This window comes from Anolis carolinensis, chromosome 3 (assembly GCF_035594765.1).
Source record: "Anolis carolinensis isolate JA03-04 chromosome 3, rAnoCar3.1.pri, whole genome shotgun sequence".
In the NCBI taxonomy this organism is placed as follows: Eukaryota; Metazoa; Chordata; class Lepidosauria; order Squamata; family Dactyloidae; genus Anolis; species Anolis carolinensis.
Window position 1 is genome coordinate 112,051,379 of NC_085843.1, and position 20,942 is coordinate 112,072,320.

Consider the following 20,942-nt stretch of genomic DNA (forward strand, 5'->3'; position numbering starts at 1 on the left):
TTTCCTGGTGCAACATTGGTGTACACCAGGAAGCATGCAGATAGGCATAATGGCTGCCTTTTAAATAAAAGTTTTCCTTTTATTTTAAAGGTTTTAGGGGGGATTTAGGTTGTCTCCATTCCAGCACAGTAGTTATCGCGCTGCAATGGAGACAAGCAATGGAAAAGCCCGCTTTTTTGGGGCACCCATGCGGACAGCAACACAGGTGAAAATGGATTACTTTAACCTGTTTTCACCCACAATAAATTGCTGTCTGTAAGCACCCCAAATTGTTTTGTAATAATTCTCTTTAATTCTCACGGACATATTTTTGATAATTCTTTGTTTCCAAATTTTTAACCATTCTTTCTCTGTAATATTGATTCTTAAGTCCCATACCCATTTATTTTTATTCCAAATTGTATTGGATCACTTTCTATCATTATTTTATAAATTGTACTTATTAATCCTTTTGTTACTTCATCTGTACCATTCGGCTTTAATTGTATTATTGCTTTTTCAAATTTTGTAGTTGTCTGCATTTCCCATGTTACTTTATCCAATTCTTAGTCCATGAGAAACATTCTTTCATTAAAACAGACAATATGTCCATTTCCACCAAATCATTCAGATTTAATAAACAATCTTCTTTGCTATGTAATGATTCACTCTTCCATTTCTCAGCATATAATATTTTTGCAATTGTTCTCATGTAGAGAAGCATTCTTCCATGACTTTTCGAATTGATTATTCATCAAATAATAAGTTCAGGTTTTAACTGTTATTGATCTTTTTAAAAATTAGATTAAATTTGAACCCATATTTTAGCCTTTTCACAATTGCACCACATATGAAAGAAAGACTCTTCTTGTTTTATCACATTACAAATGTACATTCACTGTTCTTTTATACATTTTAGATCAAAGCTTTCCAACTAAAAATATTACAAAACAATCTTGGAAATGTATGTGTATATCTTACAAATCATATATTTTTAAAAAATTAAAAATGAGAGGTTTTCATGAGATATGTGGTGTCCCTATACATTTTGTTATTACAGTTTATGTTTGTATTTGTATCTCTTATGTGGGGTTGGTTTAAAACTGAATTACTGTGTCACCAAATGATGCACATCTAAATAGTGTGTCACCAACAGAAAATATTTGGAAAACTCTGTCTCAGACAATATCTCTGGTGTCATGTTCCTACAGTACATCATTTGATTAAAATTCTCTCTAAGACCGTAACAAAGAGGAAATTTCAAATCTTTCTAACACATCCTTTCTTAGTGATCTATTTGTATGTTACAACCAAAATTTCTAGCCTATTTTATCACACTTGTCCTTTTACCTCAATTTTGTCATTGAGAGTAAACTAGGACTTCTGTGAATACACTCCCCCTTTCATTTTAAGTAGCTGCTGCAGCAAACAAGATGACAAAAAATGTATCAACAAATTCTTCACAGTCTATAGGATACTGCAGTAAAAGGTATGAAGAATCACCACCTGGAGAATAGAAGCCTCCCTCTAAACCCGCTCTGGTGAGATGCCAAAGCCTGCAGGTGCAATAAGACTTAGCCCAATTGAATCTGGCAGAAGATCTGGACGAAAACCAACTTTCTTTGAACCACAAGTGTGTCCCTCTGGAAGCCTGGGGCTAGAGTTACTATGCCAAAAATGTTCAGGCATTCTAGAGCATAAACACTACAGTATAATTTGTGTCACACATGCGCAAAGCCCTTAATTTATTCACGAGCACAAAGTCCAAGAGTGCTGGGCTATTTATTTCTGACAGGCAGATGTCTGTTAAGCACCTGCTCATTTTCGTATGCTTGCAATTACTCTGCATCATAATTTTAGGGTCGCTCTTTTGGGTGGGTTGTCAGGGAATTGTTTGTTGATCAGCAGAAACATTTTCCTCTTACTGGGCATGAAATTATCATCATCACATTTTGCTTCATTTATATTTCATGCTAATAGCATTTAGATTATTAATCTAGAGAGCAGACATTTATGCCATGCATTGTGTGTGTGTGTGTGTGTCACAGAGAGAAAGAGAGAGAGGGCTTTGCACGTGAACACAAATTGTGCAATTTAGCGGATGTCAAGAAAATTTTTAACCAATTTCAATTCAGAAACAACTGCTGCTACCCTTGCAAATTCAATTCCCAGAAATATAATGCTCTGTTTGTGGCGTAATATGACAAGTCTGAACAGATGTGGCAGAGAAAAAAATAGAGTTGCTCTTGGTCATTTTCAAACTATTTCATATTGAAACTTGGCCTCTTGACATTACACTTAGCAGGGGCTTATAGAGTAAAACAGCAACTGTTTTCAATGTGTAGGGCTATTTGGAGGCTGGAGGAATTGAAAGTACAAAGTTATCCCACACACAAAAAAGACTTGACAAAACTCAGTAAGAAGGATAGCAGCTATATTTAGGTTAATTAAGAGATCCATATGAGTTTTATGGCTAGGTGAAGACTTTAACATGGAATGTTTACAAAAATTATTTTGTTCACAAATGAGTTTTTAAAACTCAAAGAAGAAATATACAACATAATACAAATGCAAATAAACTGCAAGTTTTGAGGGCGAGCTGTTTATCTCTTGTGTGGGCTGTACAATATCTAGCACAATGTTCATATACATAGTGGTCATCCAAGATTACATGATAGGACCAGAATCTGAATTTGAATATGATATGCAAGCAGCCTAAGCAGAAGCACTATCACAAGACTGTGTTTGCTAACTGCTACACACTGGGCTTGCTTTGTTTAAATAAAAGGTGGGAAATATGCTCAAGGGTTAGGGTAGGATCACATCCTTTCTACTGCCCCCCCCCCCGGCCCCCGAAACAAATCCCCTGCTTAGGCAGTTTCCTCCAAGACTCAACTGGAATAATCTGACTCGGGGAATCAATAAGGAAGGAGCTATTGCAATCAAGCCTCAGCAAAGTGTTTTCACCTTCCTAGAAACCAGAACCAATCTGAAAATACAGGCAAGGTCAACGAGCAGAAGGCATAATTTTAGAGATGAATCAGTATATTAAAGCCAATTTGCCACAGATCAGATTGTTACTGAGATTGTGTATTTGTTTAAATAAATCACTGCAAATCTTTCATTTCATACATTTGTGATAGATATCAGCAGCCCATGGTCCAAGCAGTGGCATGCCCCCTCTCCACCCTACTCAGTATATGAGCCACCAGTAGTTATGATTAAACAACAACAACAACAACAACAACAACATAATAATAATAATAATAATAATAATAATAATAATAATAATAATAATAATAATAAATCACTCACTCCTTTTGGATGAACACTCTACCCACAACCTGAAGCGTCCCACTATGTGTTTGGGGTTACAACAATACAACAAAAGATACATTCAATTACAATGAACTAATACATATACATATACATATACATACATACATATATATATATATATAAATCATAAAAACATAAACTCAACAACAACTGATAATCAATAGCCCAGCGCAATGGGCGTGTTCAAAAATTGAAGGCAAGGCAAGAAATTATACATGTGCAATATATTGCAAGGTCACTAATAAGATAGGCCAGTAATAAAGTTCAGTGGCTGGATATAGGTGGAGGTAAAAGGACTCCGTCAAATTGTGCCGAATTAGTCAAAAGCACATTGAAACAACCAGGTTTTCAGGTCTTGCAGGTTTCAGGGTCTAGACTGATCGTTGCAATCCAATACTATCTGGAAGGAGAACAGACTCCATTCCTGCCCTCAATCTGTTATTCTCTGCCATGAGTCAAAATAATTTAAAACAGTGTTTTCACAACAGCCACAATATCAAACCTGGTTGTCCTTCCATAACTAACACCATGCCCACCACTGACCATAAAAACCTGTTTGAAGCACCAACGAGCTGCAGCATGAATCAAGCCCATAAAGCACATTACGCTGATCAAATGGGCCAAAAACATTGGAAGGAGTATACTAATGGAAGAATGGGAGGCCTGTTGGAATAGAAAAATCAAATTTACGTACTCTTACAATTTGAAAGAAAATTGGCTCAAGATGTTATATAGGTGGCATTTTACACCTAAAAAATAGGATCAATTAATAAAACCAATTGCACAAAATGTTGGAAATGTGGTGAGGTAGAAGGATCGTACCACCATATGTGGTGAACATGTAAATTTGCAAGGAAATACTGGAACATGATTCATGAACATACTCAAAAAATATTAGGTAACAACCTCCCCAAATTACCAGAAATATTTTTATTGAATATATCCAAAATACAACCAGGATCTAATGATGAAAAGATACTAACGTATCTATCAACAGCAGCCAGAATAGTGTATGCTAGGTACTGGAGACAGAATAAATCCCCCACGATTGAAGAGTGGCTTATAAAAGTAACGGAGATTAAGAACATGGATAGATTGACTTATTTGATGGCAAAACAACAGGGAAGACCAAGAAAGGAAACAGATTGGAATAAAGTAGAGAGATTCTTAAGTTTAAAGTTAAAGAAAACTATGTAACACATGGAGAAGAACTAATTGAGAAGAAAAAACCTGACTAGAAGCAGAGAAGAAACAAATGAAGAAATTCTATAAGAAGAAAGAGAAAAAAAAAATTCAACCCCGGAGCAGACCAGGAAGTATCCTACACCCCTATCACCCCTCCCTATCCCATTCTTTCCATCCCTTCCCCCCTCCCCAGACACCCCCCCCTTTTTCCCCATCTTTCCCCCACCCCCCTCAACACCCCCCAGTTTTTATCTGTACATAAAAAATTTTTGCAAATAAAGACTATTTTCCAAAAAAAAAGCACATTACGCAAAATAGCAAGAAAATCCAAGTCAAGAACCTTAATGTGCTTTAGTGAGCCCCAAATGTAAACCACACTGCATGGTGAAATCAGCTTGCAAAGTACTTTATAAACACCCCCCCCCCCCCCCAAAATGCTGGATTACCTCCATTGCTGTGATTTTCCCTTTTTCCCCACCTCATATGTCTCCAGAGTGCTGGTGAAAATCTCTCCAGGAAGTGGCAAAAAAAATCTCACATAATGGTTTGAGGCCAGGTTCGTGGTGAATGTAATCATCCTCCTAGACTCAAATCTGTTCCAGTCATATCAGTCTAATCATTCACAAAGAGAAACCCATTTCTGCCATACTGATTCAGAAACTGAACCATATAACAGATGTTCTTGGAATGCAATTCCCAGTATTCATCACCTTTGATTATGCTGGTTAAGGCTGCTGGGTGATGTTGCTCAAAAATATGTGGAACCCCAACAGGATTCTCAGCCTTGGAGTACAAGATGGAGCCAACTCTCCCTTTGCCAGATGTACACAGTTGAGTCTCTATCAGATATGCTTACACCCAGATACTAGAAAAGCTAAAGCCAGCCACACTCTGGTGAAATAGAGTACAGGATAAACAGCAATCCACATGGCTGGGTTCACTCAATATGAATCCAATTCCTGCTGATCAGACTTGCCTTTCATATGTTTTTATTGCTTCTTTCAGCCTCTTCTTATAGGCATCCAGATCCACTGCTTGAGGATTAATCAGTGTGACACATTTCTTATCACTGCTCACATGGGCAAAGGGGAGAACCTGCAGCATAAAGAACAAGCAAGTCTTCAAAATATTGCAAAATTCTGAACACACGCAATCGCAGACTCTAACTAAACTGAGTGAGGAGCAAAGCTTTGTGTGAGAATAACTTTTTCTTCCTTTCTCCCACAAAAAAACTGACAGTTATCTATCTAACTATACACTAACATAGTTGATTTTTAAAAGGCCAATAAAATACAATTTAGCTGAATATAATTACTTACCAAAAACTAATCAGTAAAATTCAAGCTGAAGAAGAGAACAATAAATCCACGGGAATTTACATGACTGGCAAAATAACGTAATTTTTGCCTGGCAATAAAGTGATAAAACTGAGCACGTCTAGAAGGAGCAGAAGGAGAATGGAAACACCAAGAAGGATCTTCTGCTGACAGCTACTCACCAAGCACTTGGAAGTTACTTTTGGGAAAGACAGCTCCTTAAGGCCCACCAGTTAGCACACCCACTAGGATTTCTGAGTATTACCCTCTGAAAAGTAAATTTGCCAGGCTGTGCATTCACTCTATTACAGACAGTGGGGTACATATAAGAGATCTTAAAATAATCTACTAAAGATCTTAAGGTACCATCATTTTATACTACAGGTGAATGCTTATGACCAAAAGTGTTTTGGAGTTCAAATGTTTCATATTTTCACATTCCTATATTTGCATATATGTACATAAAGTGACTTCTTGGAAACAGGACCCAAATGTAAACACAAAATTCATATATGTGTCCTATATATCTGAAAGAGACTTTTTTTGAAATGCACAACCATTTTCATTCATTTGAGGATTAGTGTTTTCCTTGAGGTATGAGATGAGAAGGAACCGTGTACTTCCATCAAAACTGAGTGAGAATAATTGTTGTTTTTTGATGCAGAACCATTTCAGTAAACACAGAACTTCGTAATGTGTTGGTCAATTGCTTCCCATGATAAGGAATGAGGGAGATGGTAGCCAACACTAATGCAGACCTTCGCAGCAAAGCAGAGATTTGAGTTTCATTTCAAAACCAAAATTTCTTCCCTTCAGAAGTTTTGATGGAATGGGATTCCACTTGGCTCTTCCTTTTTGTTGAGAACTATTTTCTCTCAATGGCTATTCCACTTGGTCACTATAACAGCAGAATAACAAGCTTTATCTGCATGTATTTTTTATTATTTCCTCCATATTTTTCTCTTTTAGTATTTTGCTTATAAGGGCAATATCTTCACTTTATGCAACAGACCACTATGAATGAGAGTACAATCCAATGAGTGAACCCACCTTACACACTTATAGCACCGTCCTTTCATTTGAAATGCCACGATAACAACCTATGAATTCCTGGGACTTTCAGTTTAAGAAGGGTACTCAGAATTCTTTGCCAGAGGACCCTAGAACATCACCAAATTACAAATCCCAGAATTCCAGTAAATATCTCCATGGAAGTTAACTCGGGATCACAGTGCTATAACTGTGCAGTATGAAAGGATCTAGTATCGAAATGCCGTAAATAAATTGGGTTAATCTACAAAATACATTTACCAGCTGCATTATTGAGCTTTAGTACGGCTTTCACATCCACTATGTCCTTAGTTGTTATTTAAATGAAATGTGATTCTGCTTCCAGGGATTCCATCATCCATGCCTTGAAAATATCCCCACCCCAAAAAAACTTTGAAAAGCAAACTTTGCTTTTGCCATTTTATATGAGGAACATCATGTACTATGCTATTGTATATAACAGGACTTGAGCATCCAGAGATTTGTGTGGTGGAGGCTCCTTCTTTGGAGGCTTTTAAACAAAGGCTGGATGGCCATCTGTCGGGGGTGCTTTGAATGTGGTTTTCCTGCTTCTTAGCAGGGGATTGGAATGGGTGGCCCATGAGGTTTCTTCCAACTCTATGATTCTATGATTTTGATAGTACTCAAACCAAGCCCAAGCAGGTGTAAAAGACCCCACTATATTTTTTAAAATGTCAAAATGTCACATTAATAAAATATGGTCATTAAAGTATTTGAAAGTGTAGCATTCTTATAAAAAACTTTGACTGCATGGCAGGTGCTGAAGGTCCACCTGAATACAAGTTCCTTGACTGCTGATGGAAGGACAGTTGCAAAGCCTTAATGATTTGAGGAGGGAGATTTAGAGTCTGGAAATGACCCGATCTTTTCTTTCCTCTACTTTTTTCTCCCTTATGTTCTTCCCTCTCTTGTACATACTGTTTCCAAATTGTGGAATCTCAGTGTCATCATCCACAATACACTTTCTGCGATTGTTAAAAAACATTGTCCATTTTTGAACCCACAGCAGCCATATATTGCCAGCTATTGGTCAAAAGGGGAAATGCAATTATTTGTGTGGAATGGAATTCGTACAAGTGTGGGTGGGTGTATCATCAAGTCACCTTGAATTTCATAGGTTTTTCTTAGGCAAGGAATGCTCACAGGTGATGCACTTTTTTTCAAAAATACAGTCTACAGCACTTGCTATTCTTTAACAGTTCTCCTTCCAAAGATGAACCAGACCAGAATTTATTTAACATCCAAGTACAAAAGAAATCCGATTCCTTTAGTGTATTCAGGCTTTACAAAATGGGGGTTATGTTAAATACAAGTAAAAGTGAAACCAATAAGAGTCTTGAAAAAAGTGCAGAACTTGGAGAGTTCGCATACAAAATATAACACATTTCCATGTTATTTCACTGTTTGAAAAGTAAAATATTCCTACCATCTGCAACAAAGAGAAATTTTAATGGGTAACTACTTGTTACCTATATATAAAAAGAATTCGGGTTGATATGAGAATGTACTAAAATTGAAAATTTCTTATGAAAATGTCAAAATGCTCCTTCTCAAAACTTGCAGATACTTCTTAGCTCTCTAGTTAAACTCTCCTGGAAGCCAATAGAGGCTGCCAATTTTTGCCATAGCTATGGGGTCAAACTGTAGTTGCACAGAATTAAAATGTATTATATCACTTTTTCAGGCTTCTAGAATTATGATATCACTTTTCAAAGAATTTGCTTTACTAAGCCCACTGTACAGGTTGCTCATGTAAACTCAGTTAACTTTTCACAGATATTTTCAGCAGCCACACACAAATTATTTAAATATATTTTCAGCAATGCCTAAAAGAACTCTCTCCCCCTCCTGTTTCAATTGCCTTTATTTTGCCCCAATGGTAACATCACAAAGCCTACATAGTACCATGATGTCATTTTATTCACTACATGACCCTTGGTTGGTTCAGGCCAGTGTTTCCTAAACTCTAGTTTTCCAGGTGTTTGGGACTTCAATTCCCAGAATCCTTTATCACTGGCAAAGATAGCTGCGATTTCTGGGAGTTGAGGTACAAAACACTAGAATTTAGGAATCACTGCCTAAGACCATCCATGACTGATCCAGAAAGAAGACAGGAAAGGGCACCAAAGCAAAGAAAGCAAAAAAGAAAGTCATAGTTTAGATAGATGCAGGGGAGGGAGATATCCCCTACAACAATGAGTTTATGAAGCACTTTTTCTGAGGAGCCTGTAACTGCTATTTCCAGCCCCCAAAATCAAAACGAGTGACCATTCACACATTCCCTAAGTGCACATTGTGATTTCAACAGTTGAGAATACAATTAATTGACACTTACATTCAGTTGCTAATTTTGAGTTTGCCTAAAAAGGGCACAAAAAGACACTTACATCATCAAATACTCTTGAAACTACATGTTTGTCTAGACTCGGGATGTATTTAGTTGTGCGGGGAATAGCTGTGGGAGCCAAGGCATCCATGATGGTGAGCCTCTTTGCAACCAAGCCATGCGTCTTGAGCCATCGTGCTGAAGAGATATCTGAAAGGCTTTTAAAGAGAAGGGAGAGGCAATGAGGCACAGAGATTCACTAATAAGGAGTTCTTAAATATAAAAGCAACAAAAAAACCTATCCTCCATTAACATCTACTTACTCTTTATCCATCTTTTTGTCCATTTTTGGTGCCTTCTGCTCTGTGGATGAAATTTAAAAACAACATTATTATGCAGTTTTACATATTGCGGCACTGAAATATGGATAGTCAAGGAAACCAGAGCTTAGAAACATTACTTTTTGGGTCATAACTCTCAGAAAGCCTAGAGAAGTGAAAAATTCAGCGAGGTATAATTTTTTTAAAAACAAACACCAAAATGTTTTGAACTTAAAAAAAAACAAAATAGGATGTCTGTATCTGCACATACGAGCATGTACATAATGAGATATCTTGTAGATGAGACAAGATTTTAAATAATTTTGTGCATGAAATGAAGACCGTATACATTGAACCATCAGAAAAGCAAAGACATCATTGTCTCACTTACGTGAGTAAGTTCAGATTCTGGAGTATTTCGGATGTTTTGCAAATAGACCTAGGAAGAACTAAAAGCAGAAGGACAAGCAAATAGATGGGAAAACTACAGAAGTTTGGTACATGCTAAGCATCCCTTATCCTGAATTCCAAAATCCCAAATACTAAAAAAAACCTGAAGTTGTCCACATAAGTGAGATAATGCCACCTTTACTTTCTGATAGTTCAACATACACAAATTTGGTTTCACACAAAAGTATTGAAAATACGGTATCAAATTTCTTTCAGGCTATTTGAATAAGATGTATATGAAACAAAAATGAAGTTTGTGGTTAGATTTGGGTCCCATCTCCAAGATATGTATGTGCATACAAATACACGTATTCTAAAAATTGGGGGGAAAAATTCCAAAACATTTCTAGTCCCACCAAGCATTTTGGATAAGGAATACTCAATCTGTACTCGGAAAGCACTTAAGCCTTGGATAAGGCCAAAATCTGATTGCTGCCCAGGTAACAGATTCGGGCCTGATTCACAAGCATTTATACCTGAGCCAGACCAAAGAGAATCCATAACCTAAAAGGCTATAATAACCTTGATGGGATAATTTTTACAGACCCATCAGAACATAAATAAACATAATGTCTCTGGTGCTAGACCTGGCATGGATACTGTCCCAAACATGTGCACAATTCAATCATGACACAAGCACCAACATTTTGAACGACTTTTCAGACAACTAAAATTGCTCTCTAAGACAAGGATAATGGTTGGTTTGTGCACAGAATTCCTAATGCACAGCTGGACCACAGTGAATTCAGGATTTACATCACAATGGGGAGCATATTTTATTCTCTTGGGAGTACTGAGAGCAATTCAGGGCCCAGTTAGATTCTGCAATTTCTACAGAGATGTTAAATTGAACCAAAGGAGGAAATCAGTGCCCCAAAAATCAGTAATGAAAGGATGGGCAAAGTGCAGTGTGTGTGTACACACTCAAGGTCAGTAAGAGCCTGAAAGCTTCCAAATCAGATTTCTTCTTAACAGGTTGCAGATGTCCAAATGTCCCATACTATTTTAGCATTTTAAAAAAACACCTTTTTTTCAAAACCAAGATTAGACTGCTGAAGATCTTTTGTTTTATTTTGTGACATTTTGCCATTCCACATACCCTGTTTCCCCTAAAATAAGACATCCCCAGAAAATAAGACCTAGTAGAGCTTTTGCTGAATTGCTAAATATAAGGCCTCCCCTGAAAGTAAGACCTAGCAAAGAACATCGAACGCTGAACAGAACATCAGAGCATGCAGGATCGGTAAATGTATGTACCATAGAGTGTTGTGAATGGAAATAATGGTAGTAACAAGAAATTCTTGATAGGATTTACAGTTTGTCTGGTTATGCTGGTTTGTGATGACAACTACTGTACAGTATATAATAAATGTTCATTTTTTTGTTCAACAATAAATGTGAATTCTTCCTCATGGAAAAATAAGACATCCCCTGAAAATAAGACCTAGCACATATTTGGGAGCAAAAATTAATATAAGACACTGTCTTATTTTTGGGGAAACACGGTAGTTCCCAGAGTATTCCAGGGAAAGAAAATTGACTCCTGAACCCAGGACAGTTGCACGTCTTGAGACAGTACAGTGATATGCCCCTGCAGCAGAAGATAAATACTAGATGAATGAATGAATTTAATTCAGCATGCCAAATTGTTAGAATTGCTGTCTCTCTATATATAACTTCTCCCCAGCCTCAAAGCTTACCTTTTCGTTCAGGAGATATCCTTCCATTTTGACTGTGATCAGTAGATTTTGCTGAATAGCGTTGAGATCTAAGCATGCTACTCTTTGTTTGTTCTGTCAAAAGAAATCCACACAGGTCGAAAAACTGCTGTGACTCTCAAAATGACAAATTGCTTTTAATGCTTACAGCCCATTCAGCAAATACAGTCCCAGGAAGCTTCCCATGTATAAATGTACAATTTCTACACTTTTGGTTCCCTACCTTTCCAATTTCATAGTGTTCCATATGGTTGAAAAGTGCACACCATTTTTCAAGTACTTTAACTGTAGCTCATTCAACAGAGTTACAATTAATGATGCAACTACACAGTTGGCTGGACTGGAATAGTACTTGTATTTGAAAATCTGCACTTCAACTTTTGTATTCCAGGATAAGAAGGCAAATGGAGATAATTATGACAGTCTTCAAAGGACAACAAGTATTGCAGACAAAATCCTAAGGATATTTCTAGAAAGAAGGCTCCCGTAAAAGACATTCTGGAGCTGCTCTACATTTTCCTCCTAATTACATTTTGTTGGAAAGAAAATAAGATGGACACAGATGGGAAAACACAGAGCAGCTACAAGCAGAAGCTGGAGTCTAAATCCTTCAGAAAATCCCATCAATGCAGCAGGCCAACTTCATGAAAAAAGTAGCATCTGGATGTATCCAGACCAGATTCAATATATTTTCTATATATTTATTTTAGTTGAAGTGTGGAGGGGAGAATTTTCTTTTTATGTTATGTTTTTGGATGGCAGCTTCTACACGGCCATATAAAATCCACATTATCTGTTTTGAACTGGATTATATGGCAGTGTAGACTAAGATAATACAGTTCAAATCAGATAATGTGGATGTTATGCTTTGATAACCTGGATTATCTGAATCCTTTTTCAAACACTGGGAGAGCAAAATAAAATACACAGCAACATAACCCTCTATCTCAAACCTCTGGATTAAATAAAATAGATGTTTCAGGTTACAGATTAAATCGGAAAACTGCACACATTTCCATATCTAAATAAAATGATACTTATTAAGGATATCAGAGGTACATCAAAAGTCACAAGCAGTGTTAGCATTACTAAATACATGAAGAAAAGCCCTTTGAAATGTGTCAATCTGGACCTTTTTTTCCATCCTTGTTTTGTCCTTCCCTGGTATAATGCAGGAATTTCAGAAATACTAGGAGTGCAGTATCATGCATGCTGTTGGTGTGAAATAATGTGAAGTATGAAGGAGTTTGAATTGACCATACGTCAGATATGGGGTATGTTTTACTGAGTAATCTCCACAGTCTCTTTTACCTGCATGTAAAGCTTTCTTCTTTCTGTCTGGACTCTCAAAGCGTGCCTGCCATCCATCCATAATAGGTTGTGGTGAAGCCGAAGCAGGCTCTTCAGAGGCACAATGTGGCCTATTTGGGGATGGGGGATTCATTCCCTCAACTCGTGGGGTTACAGTGACATGCTGCCTGCGATGTCTGTTTAAGAAACAGACAAGTCACTATCTGTGACAAAGTGCACACACATATATATCAGGGAGAAGCCATTCTGATAAGTGTGAGGACTGAAACACTACATAGTGAAATATGCTGACTGTGTTTGTACACGGCGTGCAACAGATAATCGGTGCGTGATGTTCAAAAACAAGTGTACAATACTAGCTCCTGGATAATCAGTACCTGGACAAACATCCAACCAAACAAGAGGTATCTCCTTAAGAGCAACCATAGGTTTTTCCATTTGGAGTTGAAGGAATCTGGCCCAAACATTAATTTCTGGTCATATGTTTTTCCATGTGCAACCATATGTCTTAAACACCTTAAGCCAGTACTTCTCGAAGTGACATATCAAGGTGTGCATGTATTTGTCAGAAAAGAAACTTCTCCAAGAAGAAAACAACTAATGATGCCGTGTTGCTTTTGATCCTTTGGACATGAGGATCCCTCCTTGTGGCAAGAAAAGATTCTGACCAGTTTGGCAAGAGAAAACAATTCCATAGCAGTCCACAAAATACATTTAGAACATTTGCAATGGGGAGATGGGAAGACAGTGTTCATGAGGAGTTAGCTAAATTACAACCAGAGAGTCACCCAAAGCTAACTAAGATAACAGCAATACAGAGAGACTTGCTTGAAATTGCAGAAAAAGAAAATATAGCACTGACAAACAATACATACAGAAGGCCACAATATATTCCATCCTAAATTGGAAGCTTTCCCATTTTTTTCTCAGCTGAGTACTATTTTCCAATTCACCATTCTTTTACTGTATCGTTCCTAAATAATATCAACAAAGAAACCTTTAGCTTTTTTTCATTTTCACCCATAAAAATGAAGTATTTTGTTCCAAGCACAGCAGTTATTTTTTTCACCCAAATCTCTTGATTTCAGAGTGTAATATCTTTACTTGCAATTTAGCCCTTCTTATCCAATTTTCAGTCAAGACAAAAGTTGTTAACAGTCAGAAAAGCAGTGCAAGAAGGAAAAGCAATCTGAGTACATACTTATCGTGAGGATCTTTTGCTCCATTAAACAAATCCATCAATACTTTGCCAGTGCGGAAGGTTTGTATTTTCTTCAGTTCCTTTTCTCCTTGTTCAATTTCTTTTTTAAGTAGATATATATCCTCACACTGTCAAAACAGGAAAAAATGGGTCATGGAAATAAAATTGGAAACACATTTATCCCTGAAATGAACCCATTCTTTTAAATAAAAAAAAATCTGAACTGCAATTTTATAAAGGAAAAACAACTACTTCTGAAGTTTATCTCTCCTGCATCCCAAACTGTGAGTCTTTGTTTTTAGTGCCTATTTTTGCTTACGTTTCTTTTTTGGCATTCATTACATTTCACGTCTAGGAAGATCTTCTAAGTATTTTACTAGTAACAGTTTCCCCAAGTGCAATTTTAACTCAATCAACAATCTACAAAAACAAATACTGCAGAGCAGAAAATTCTTGTCTGAAAATGTAATACATTTCAGCTTTCAACAAAACTATAATGGATAATAGTGGATCCAATTTTTGAAGTATGAAAGATAAACAAAACATCATCAGTGCAGCTTATTGGGTCTGCAGTCTGGGTGTCCTCCTGGATTTAGCACTGACACTTGAAGCTCAGGTATCAGCGGTGGCTGGGAGGGCCTTCGCACAGTTAAAACTGGTAAGCAGGCTGTGACTGTACTTCGAAAAGCCAGACTTGGCCACAGTGGTCCATGCCTTAGTTACATTTTGGATGGATTACCACAGTGCACTCTGTGTGGGGCTGCCTATTAAGACGGTTTGGAAGCTTCAATTCGTACAAAGATCTGCAGCCAGACTGCTGAATGGGGCGGACTGTAGGGAACATACTACCTCCTGGCTAAAGCAGTTTCATTGGTTGCTGATTTGCTTCCAGGCCCAATTCAAAGTGCATTTTATCACCTATAAAGCCCTACATGGTTCAGGTCCTGCCTATTTACATGACCACATCTCCCTTTATGAACCTATTTGGTCCTTAAGATCAGACGGAGAGGCCCTCCTGTCGGTCCTGCCTCCTTCACAAGTGAGGTTGGTGGGGACGAGGGAGAAGGCCTTCTCGGTAGTGGCCCCCTGGCTTTGGAATCCTCTCCCCAAGGAAATTAGACAAGCACCCACACTTACAACATTTAGAAAGGAATTGATATCTTGGCTATTTAAGCAGGCCTTTAACCATGGCTAATTATAACAATCACCCTAATCGGACAGGTCTTAAATGGCTATTATAATTATAACTATAATCTGGATCCTCTAATGATAAGAATGGCTAGTTTTAAATGGCACTATATAATGTTTTATAGGGTCTTACAGTGTTTAAAAGTTGGTTATTTATTTATGCTTATATTGTTGAGATATTTTGTTTTTATTAACTAATATGTGATTAATTTTTATGTATACTACTTAATGTTTTTGTCTGGTTGTAAGCCACACCAAGTCCCTAGGGAGATGAGACGGGGTACAAATAAAGCTTGTTGTTGTTGCTGTTGTTGTTTTTGTTGTTGTTGTGCTATTCATTAGGGATTTTAAAAAAGTAATATAAAATCCACAGTGTTTTAAAACAGTCACAACAATTCTTGTTTTTCTCAATTTTTTATCACTAATAAACTCCAAGAAATTATCAATAAAAGCCTAGGCTTGTCACTGCAACATGACACATTTCTCTTATCAGTAAGGATGATGACACCAAATCTTCATAAAGTCATTTTGGACAACCTCCTTATATATCACAATAATTATACATATAATAATCATCTTACACCCACTTAACAAGTAGTCAGATGCTGGTTGGCCATGTGAATTGTGCTTTCTAAGCATGGCAGGGAGTTGGACAGAATAGCTTGTGTGGTCTCTTCCAACTCTATGATTCATGCTTGCATTGAGAATTTAACAAACACACACTAATTTTCTGCACTTCATCTTGGGACAAATCCATTTGCATCTTCTGCCAGTATCTTTGTAGACTGAATTATTATCCACAGGGTGTGTGTGTTTGCCTTCAAGTCGCCTGTTAAGTTATGGTAGCCCATGAATTTCAAGGGGTTTTCTTGGCAACAAATATTCAGAGGTACATTTGCCAGTTCCTTTCTCTAAAAAAGATATCTCAGAGCATCCAGTGTTCGTTGTCAGTCTCCCATGGAAATACTAACCAGGACTGACCCTGGTTAGCTTTCAAGATCTGATGGGATATGGTGCCTTTAATGTCATTAAGAAATATCTACGTGGTAGAACCTCTTAAAATCAGCACACATTCAGTCTGACATCATTCAAGAAGCCCTTCTGTTTGTCTTGTTTCTTCCATTTTTTTAAAAAATCAGGAAACAAAAGATGGAAGAGCTACATAATGCCTTTTCACATCTTAGTAGGAGTTGCAATTCTAGAAGTCTACAGAACAGCCTTTCATAGATCCTACAGCAATGCTAACTTACCGGGTCATGATTAGGCCTCCCTGCAACCTCCTGGAACATACCAATGACACGCTAAGAGGTGAGGGGGCCCCCAAACCGCTCCCCCCAGACTCCTAGCTCACCATTGGTACATTCCAGAAGGCTGCAGGGAGGCCTAATCATGACCCAATAAATTTTACTTTATTTTCAAGGCTTTGGGGTGGGGGGGGGGGGGGGTTGGGTGGCCCAATGCCATCCTGAAAGTTTTCGGTACAGCATGGGGGCAACCAACGGGCAAAGCCCATTTTTCCCCCTGGGGTGTTGGGTCTTAAACCCACTTCTGAGCGTTTTCTTAACCTCACTCCGAAGTGGGTTTAACTTATGTCTGGAAGCGCCCTCTGTGGAGCAACAGGGGGAAGGAAAATTCCTAATCTCTTGAAATAAATTTTAAAGACTTGCCTCAAAGGGTTTTGGAGCATCAGGGTCCCTCAAACGAATATGATAGTAATGAAACCGTCCACCTGTCTCACTAGCCACCTCATGTAGAAATTTATTAGCTCCGGTATCATCACAGTTAAAGGAAATGGTGTGAACTGGAATATTTCGTTGAAGTTTCAGTTGGGCTAAAATTGTATTTGGGGGCTGAAAGCAATACAGACAGCGAGGGAAATGTATTAAGACAGATATTTTGTTTGTTTGCTTCTTTATTTTCTTTCCATGCCAACTTTCTCTCATAATGGGACTCAAAGTAGTTTATAATATAAATGGAAACAAAACGTATAAAACCAATATGTTGGACAAAATTTAAAGAACATTAAACAAATAATCTTTCTTAAATACTACTTTTAAGGCATTAACTTTAAAAACAAATAAAAAGTATAGCACACATATTAAATTGTTGCATTATAATCTATAAACTAACAAACTGATTTAACAAAAAAAGCTGCAATGTTGCTGGTCATAAAAACATGTGGACTTGCTGTCAGCTAAACTAAAGGCTTTGCATAAGAGAACCAGAAATACTAACTGCCACTGTCTAAAACAGAAACCAAAAAAAAAAAAAAGATTAAAGCCTTAAGTCAATTATTAGCTGCCAACAATAACTATAACCAAAAATACAGAGTATTTCTTATTACAAGGAATTATATATCAGACTCTGTATATTTGCATTCAGCTTCCAATGCCCATCTCCTTGTCATGTTTTGTAAAACTAGCATCATGTTATGGTATCATGATCTTCTGTTTCCCCTTTTGTCTATATGTCACTAACTGCTACAGATAAAAGGCAGGAATATGAGGAACACCATTTAGATACTGTAGTTCAAAGGTAGAGTATAGATTTTGCATTTATGGAGTCATAGGTTTAAGTCCTGGCATCTCCAGGACCTCTGTCAGTGCCGACAATTCTGGGCTATATGACTTTACATAAGTCAGTGTTTCATGTTCCTATGGTAACACACATGAGCCCAGTTGTACTTGACATTAGAGGAGACGTAAATGCATCCTAGCTGTTTTTAGCTGCCCTCTTCCATTTTGTATAATATCTCAGCTTCAGCTTCCACCCTTCTCCATAACACACTGAAATCTGTTGTGCTTGCAGCTTCTATATCCTGAAAGAGAATCATGCAGCATTCCAGAATTTGTTGGACTGTGACTCCCAATATCCCTATCCAGTTCAGTTAAAAGGGGAAGGGGGAAGGTTACGGTTTCAGTCCAACCACATCTGGAGGATCATATGATTCTTACTCCTATTCTGTGTCGTTCTTCTACAATACCATGCCTTTACTGTGGCTTAGAATCAGCCAACTGGTCCCTGCATATGTTCCTTGTGCTATTTTCCCTCCTTTCCTCCTTTAGATGCCTTTCCTTCTCCCTATTTAGACATCTCCCAGGATCCACACACTTGCTGCTTCCCCTTCCCAAAATAATCCTGATGCCCGCTGATGACTCTCTTGCCCTATCACCATTGTTCCTGATGACTCTCTTGCCCTATCACCATTTCCCTTTCAACTTGCTAAAGCATCTCAGCGATGCTTCTTCTCTCCTCCCAGCCATTTTTGGTGGGTTTTTGTTTTGCTTTTGTTGTTGTTTTTAAAGCTTCTTACTTTGGAGGCAGAGAGATCATGCCTCCTCTGCTATCTCCGTCATCACTACCTCCTCCTCCCAACCTCTCATGGTTCCAATTGGAGGCTGGAACAGGAGTTGGTGAGGAGTCAAAGGCAGGTGTCTTCCTTGAACTGCCAGGTTAACCCCAGTTTGGCCACTTATGATCTATTCAAGGCTCTGCTTTGTCATATTGCCAGTGTTACATCATCATACTGCCCTGCCATGATTTACTTCTTCCATAGATACCTGGTCAGGTCTCCCATCAGTAAGAAGGTAAATGGCTTGAGTGTCAGGATCACAAAAGGCAACCTGAAGTGCTTGCAGTGTATTTGTAGAACCTCCAACCTAAACGATAGACAAATGAAAATGGACAAATTAGTACCAACGAAAGTATAGACTGTAAAATCTAGTTGTCAAGTGTGCTGATGAGAGGAACTACGTAACTTGGTCGGAGAAACATCAGATCCATTCTTTATACAGTCAACATAACATCATGGATAAAGAATTATCGTGTTCTCAAAGCCAGTTTTATTGATTACAGCTATTTAATTTTCTGACAAAAACTAAAGTCATTATCACATTTGACATTAAAAGTTCTTTGACATTAAGACTTCATCAACTGGCTAAATCAAACTATGGTAGTCCTTGCTTCATGGATTTGACTGAGTGTAAGATTTCCTGGTTCCTTAAACCACAGTTTACTGTTACATAACAACTAGAAACTGTGGTTTGAATATTCTTACAAAACAGATTTTGTAGGGATCATTCCATCCTACTTCCTAGTTCAGAAACTGCAAAAACCTATAATTATAACCAAGCCTGCAGACTCAAGAATAATTAGCAAAGTTATATTTCAACTTCCTTACTTGCAGTTCTTCTATCCAACTTAAAGCATCCTCCAAATTATGTTCATTAACTTCAGCCAGTTTCTCTTTCCAAGCTACTGCCTCAACATCGAATTTAACAAGGTTAAATTTTGTTTTGTTCTGTACTTGTTCCTGCAAGAAATGATCCATAAAGAATGCTGACAAACAATAACTACAGGAATATATTTCTTTCGTCTAGCACATCAGTGGTGATATTTGGTTTCCCAGTGGTGATATTTGGTTTCCCAAACCATATTTTAGTGGCAAATGTCACATTTTGCATTGAAAACTGCTTCCAGTGACTATAACCAATACCAAGTTGGATGGGCCAGTGGTACAATGCAGCTTCCTATATTCTTACTGGTGGAAATAAATACAATTTCTATGCATTCCTTTTACACTCACTTCAATGAGCTGGAATAGTTTCTGTTTCACTACTGGCAGTTTCTCCTTCATGGACTCAGATGTATCAATGAGAACATAGATGTGGTCCTCTTTAATATCTCCAAAGAGCGCTCTGCTCCCTTTCTTCAGTTCCTGAAGTCTACACAAAAATACTTTTGACATGAAATGAAAAATACCCAGAGAACTGTATGAACTGTTCACTTTGCAGGTTTCTTGTTCACATACACACACACCGATGCTTGTACAAAGCATTTTTATTCTGATTTAGGAGTCAAATAGGCCCCAGATTACTATTACAAAAACTTCCATATATCAACAGTAATTTTAAACGTCTAAAGAATAGCGATATAAAAATAATGCAAACTCCCCATCTCCATATCAACATAGTGAGAATGTCATGATATTATGAGAAACTTTGAGAAAATTCTTCCTCACTCTTCCTCTGTAACCGGAGGATTTTCCGCCCCTTCTCTTTTCAGACATGGGTGCAGAGAAAAGAAATAAATCTTCCCATTCCCACCTCCAATGCTGCTGGAGTCCACTATTCCAGCCCAGAAAGTCCACTATATTAACTGGAATGTTTCAGCATGATGGGGTCATTGGTCTACATTTCAACAATTCAAATTGCTTTTAAAATGGGATTAACATTGCTGAGGAGGTTGTGGGTGGGAGTTTTGGAGGGTTTGTGTGTTTTAAAATGCATTATAATTGTATTTATTGTATTTTAACTGTATGTTTAACCTAACAACATACAATACAATTTAATTGGTTTTTTTTAAAAAAAAAAACGTATTTGCTTTGTTTTAAATTGATCAAAATGTGTGACTGTTAGATGCCTTGAGTCCCCTCGGGGAGGAAGATGGGTATAAATAAATTTAACAACAACAACAACAACATGTTTTGTATTAGTATCCAGCAATAAATTCAATGGGTCCACTCTAGGTGAGACTAGA

The 20,942-nt window shown here is 37.5% G+C and overlaps 1 protein-coding gene across 4 annotated transcripts in view; it reads right to left on the minus strand.

Moving 5' to 3' along the window:
* The window catches only part of vwa3b (von Willebrand factor A domain containing 3B), an 86,524-nt gene that overhangs the window by 23,028 nt on the left and 42,554 nt on the right, over window positions 1–20,942 (minus strand). For 3 of the 4 annotated variants that reach the window (XM_062975372.1, XM_062975375.1, XM_062975371.1), the window contains 10 exons: window positions 19,990–20,128; window positions 19,585–19,716; window positions 18,965–19,063; window positions 17,072–17,254; window positions 14,217–14,344; window positions 13,016–13,191; window positions 11,687–11,779; window positions 9,540–9,579; window positions 9,278–9,434; window positions 5,480–5,598 (listed from right to left, as the gene is read on the minus strand). In XM_062975372.1, coding sequence (XP_062831442.1) covers window positions 5,480–5,598; window positions 9,278–9,434; window positions 9,540–9,579; window positions 11,687–11,779; window positions 13,016–13,191; window positions 14,217–14,344; window positions 17,072–17,254; window positions 18,965–19,063; window positions 19,585–19,716; window positions 19,990–20,128 — 1,266 coding nt within the window. The remainder of the gene's footprint in view (window positions 1–5,479; window positions 5,599–9,277; window positions 9,435–9,539; window positions 9,580–11,686; window positions 11,780–13,015; window positions 13,192–14,216; window positions 14,345–17,071; window positions 17,255–18,964; window positions 19,064–19,584; window positions 19,717–19,989; window positions 20,129–20,942) is intronic. The other variant, XM_062975373.1, reaches the window with a different exon arrangement.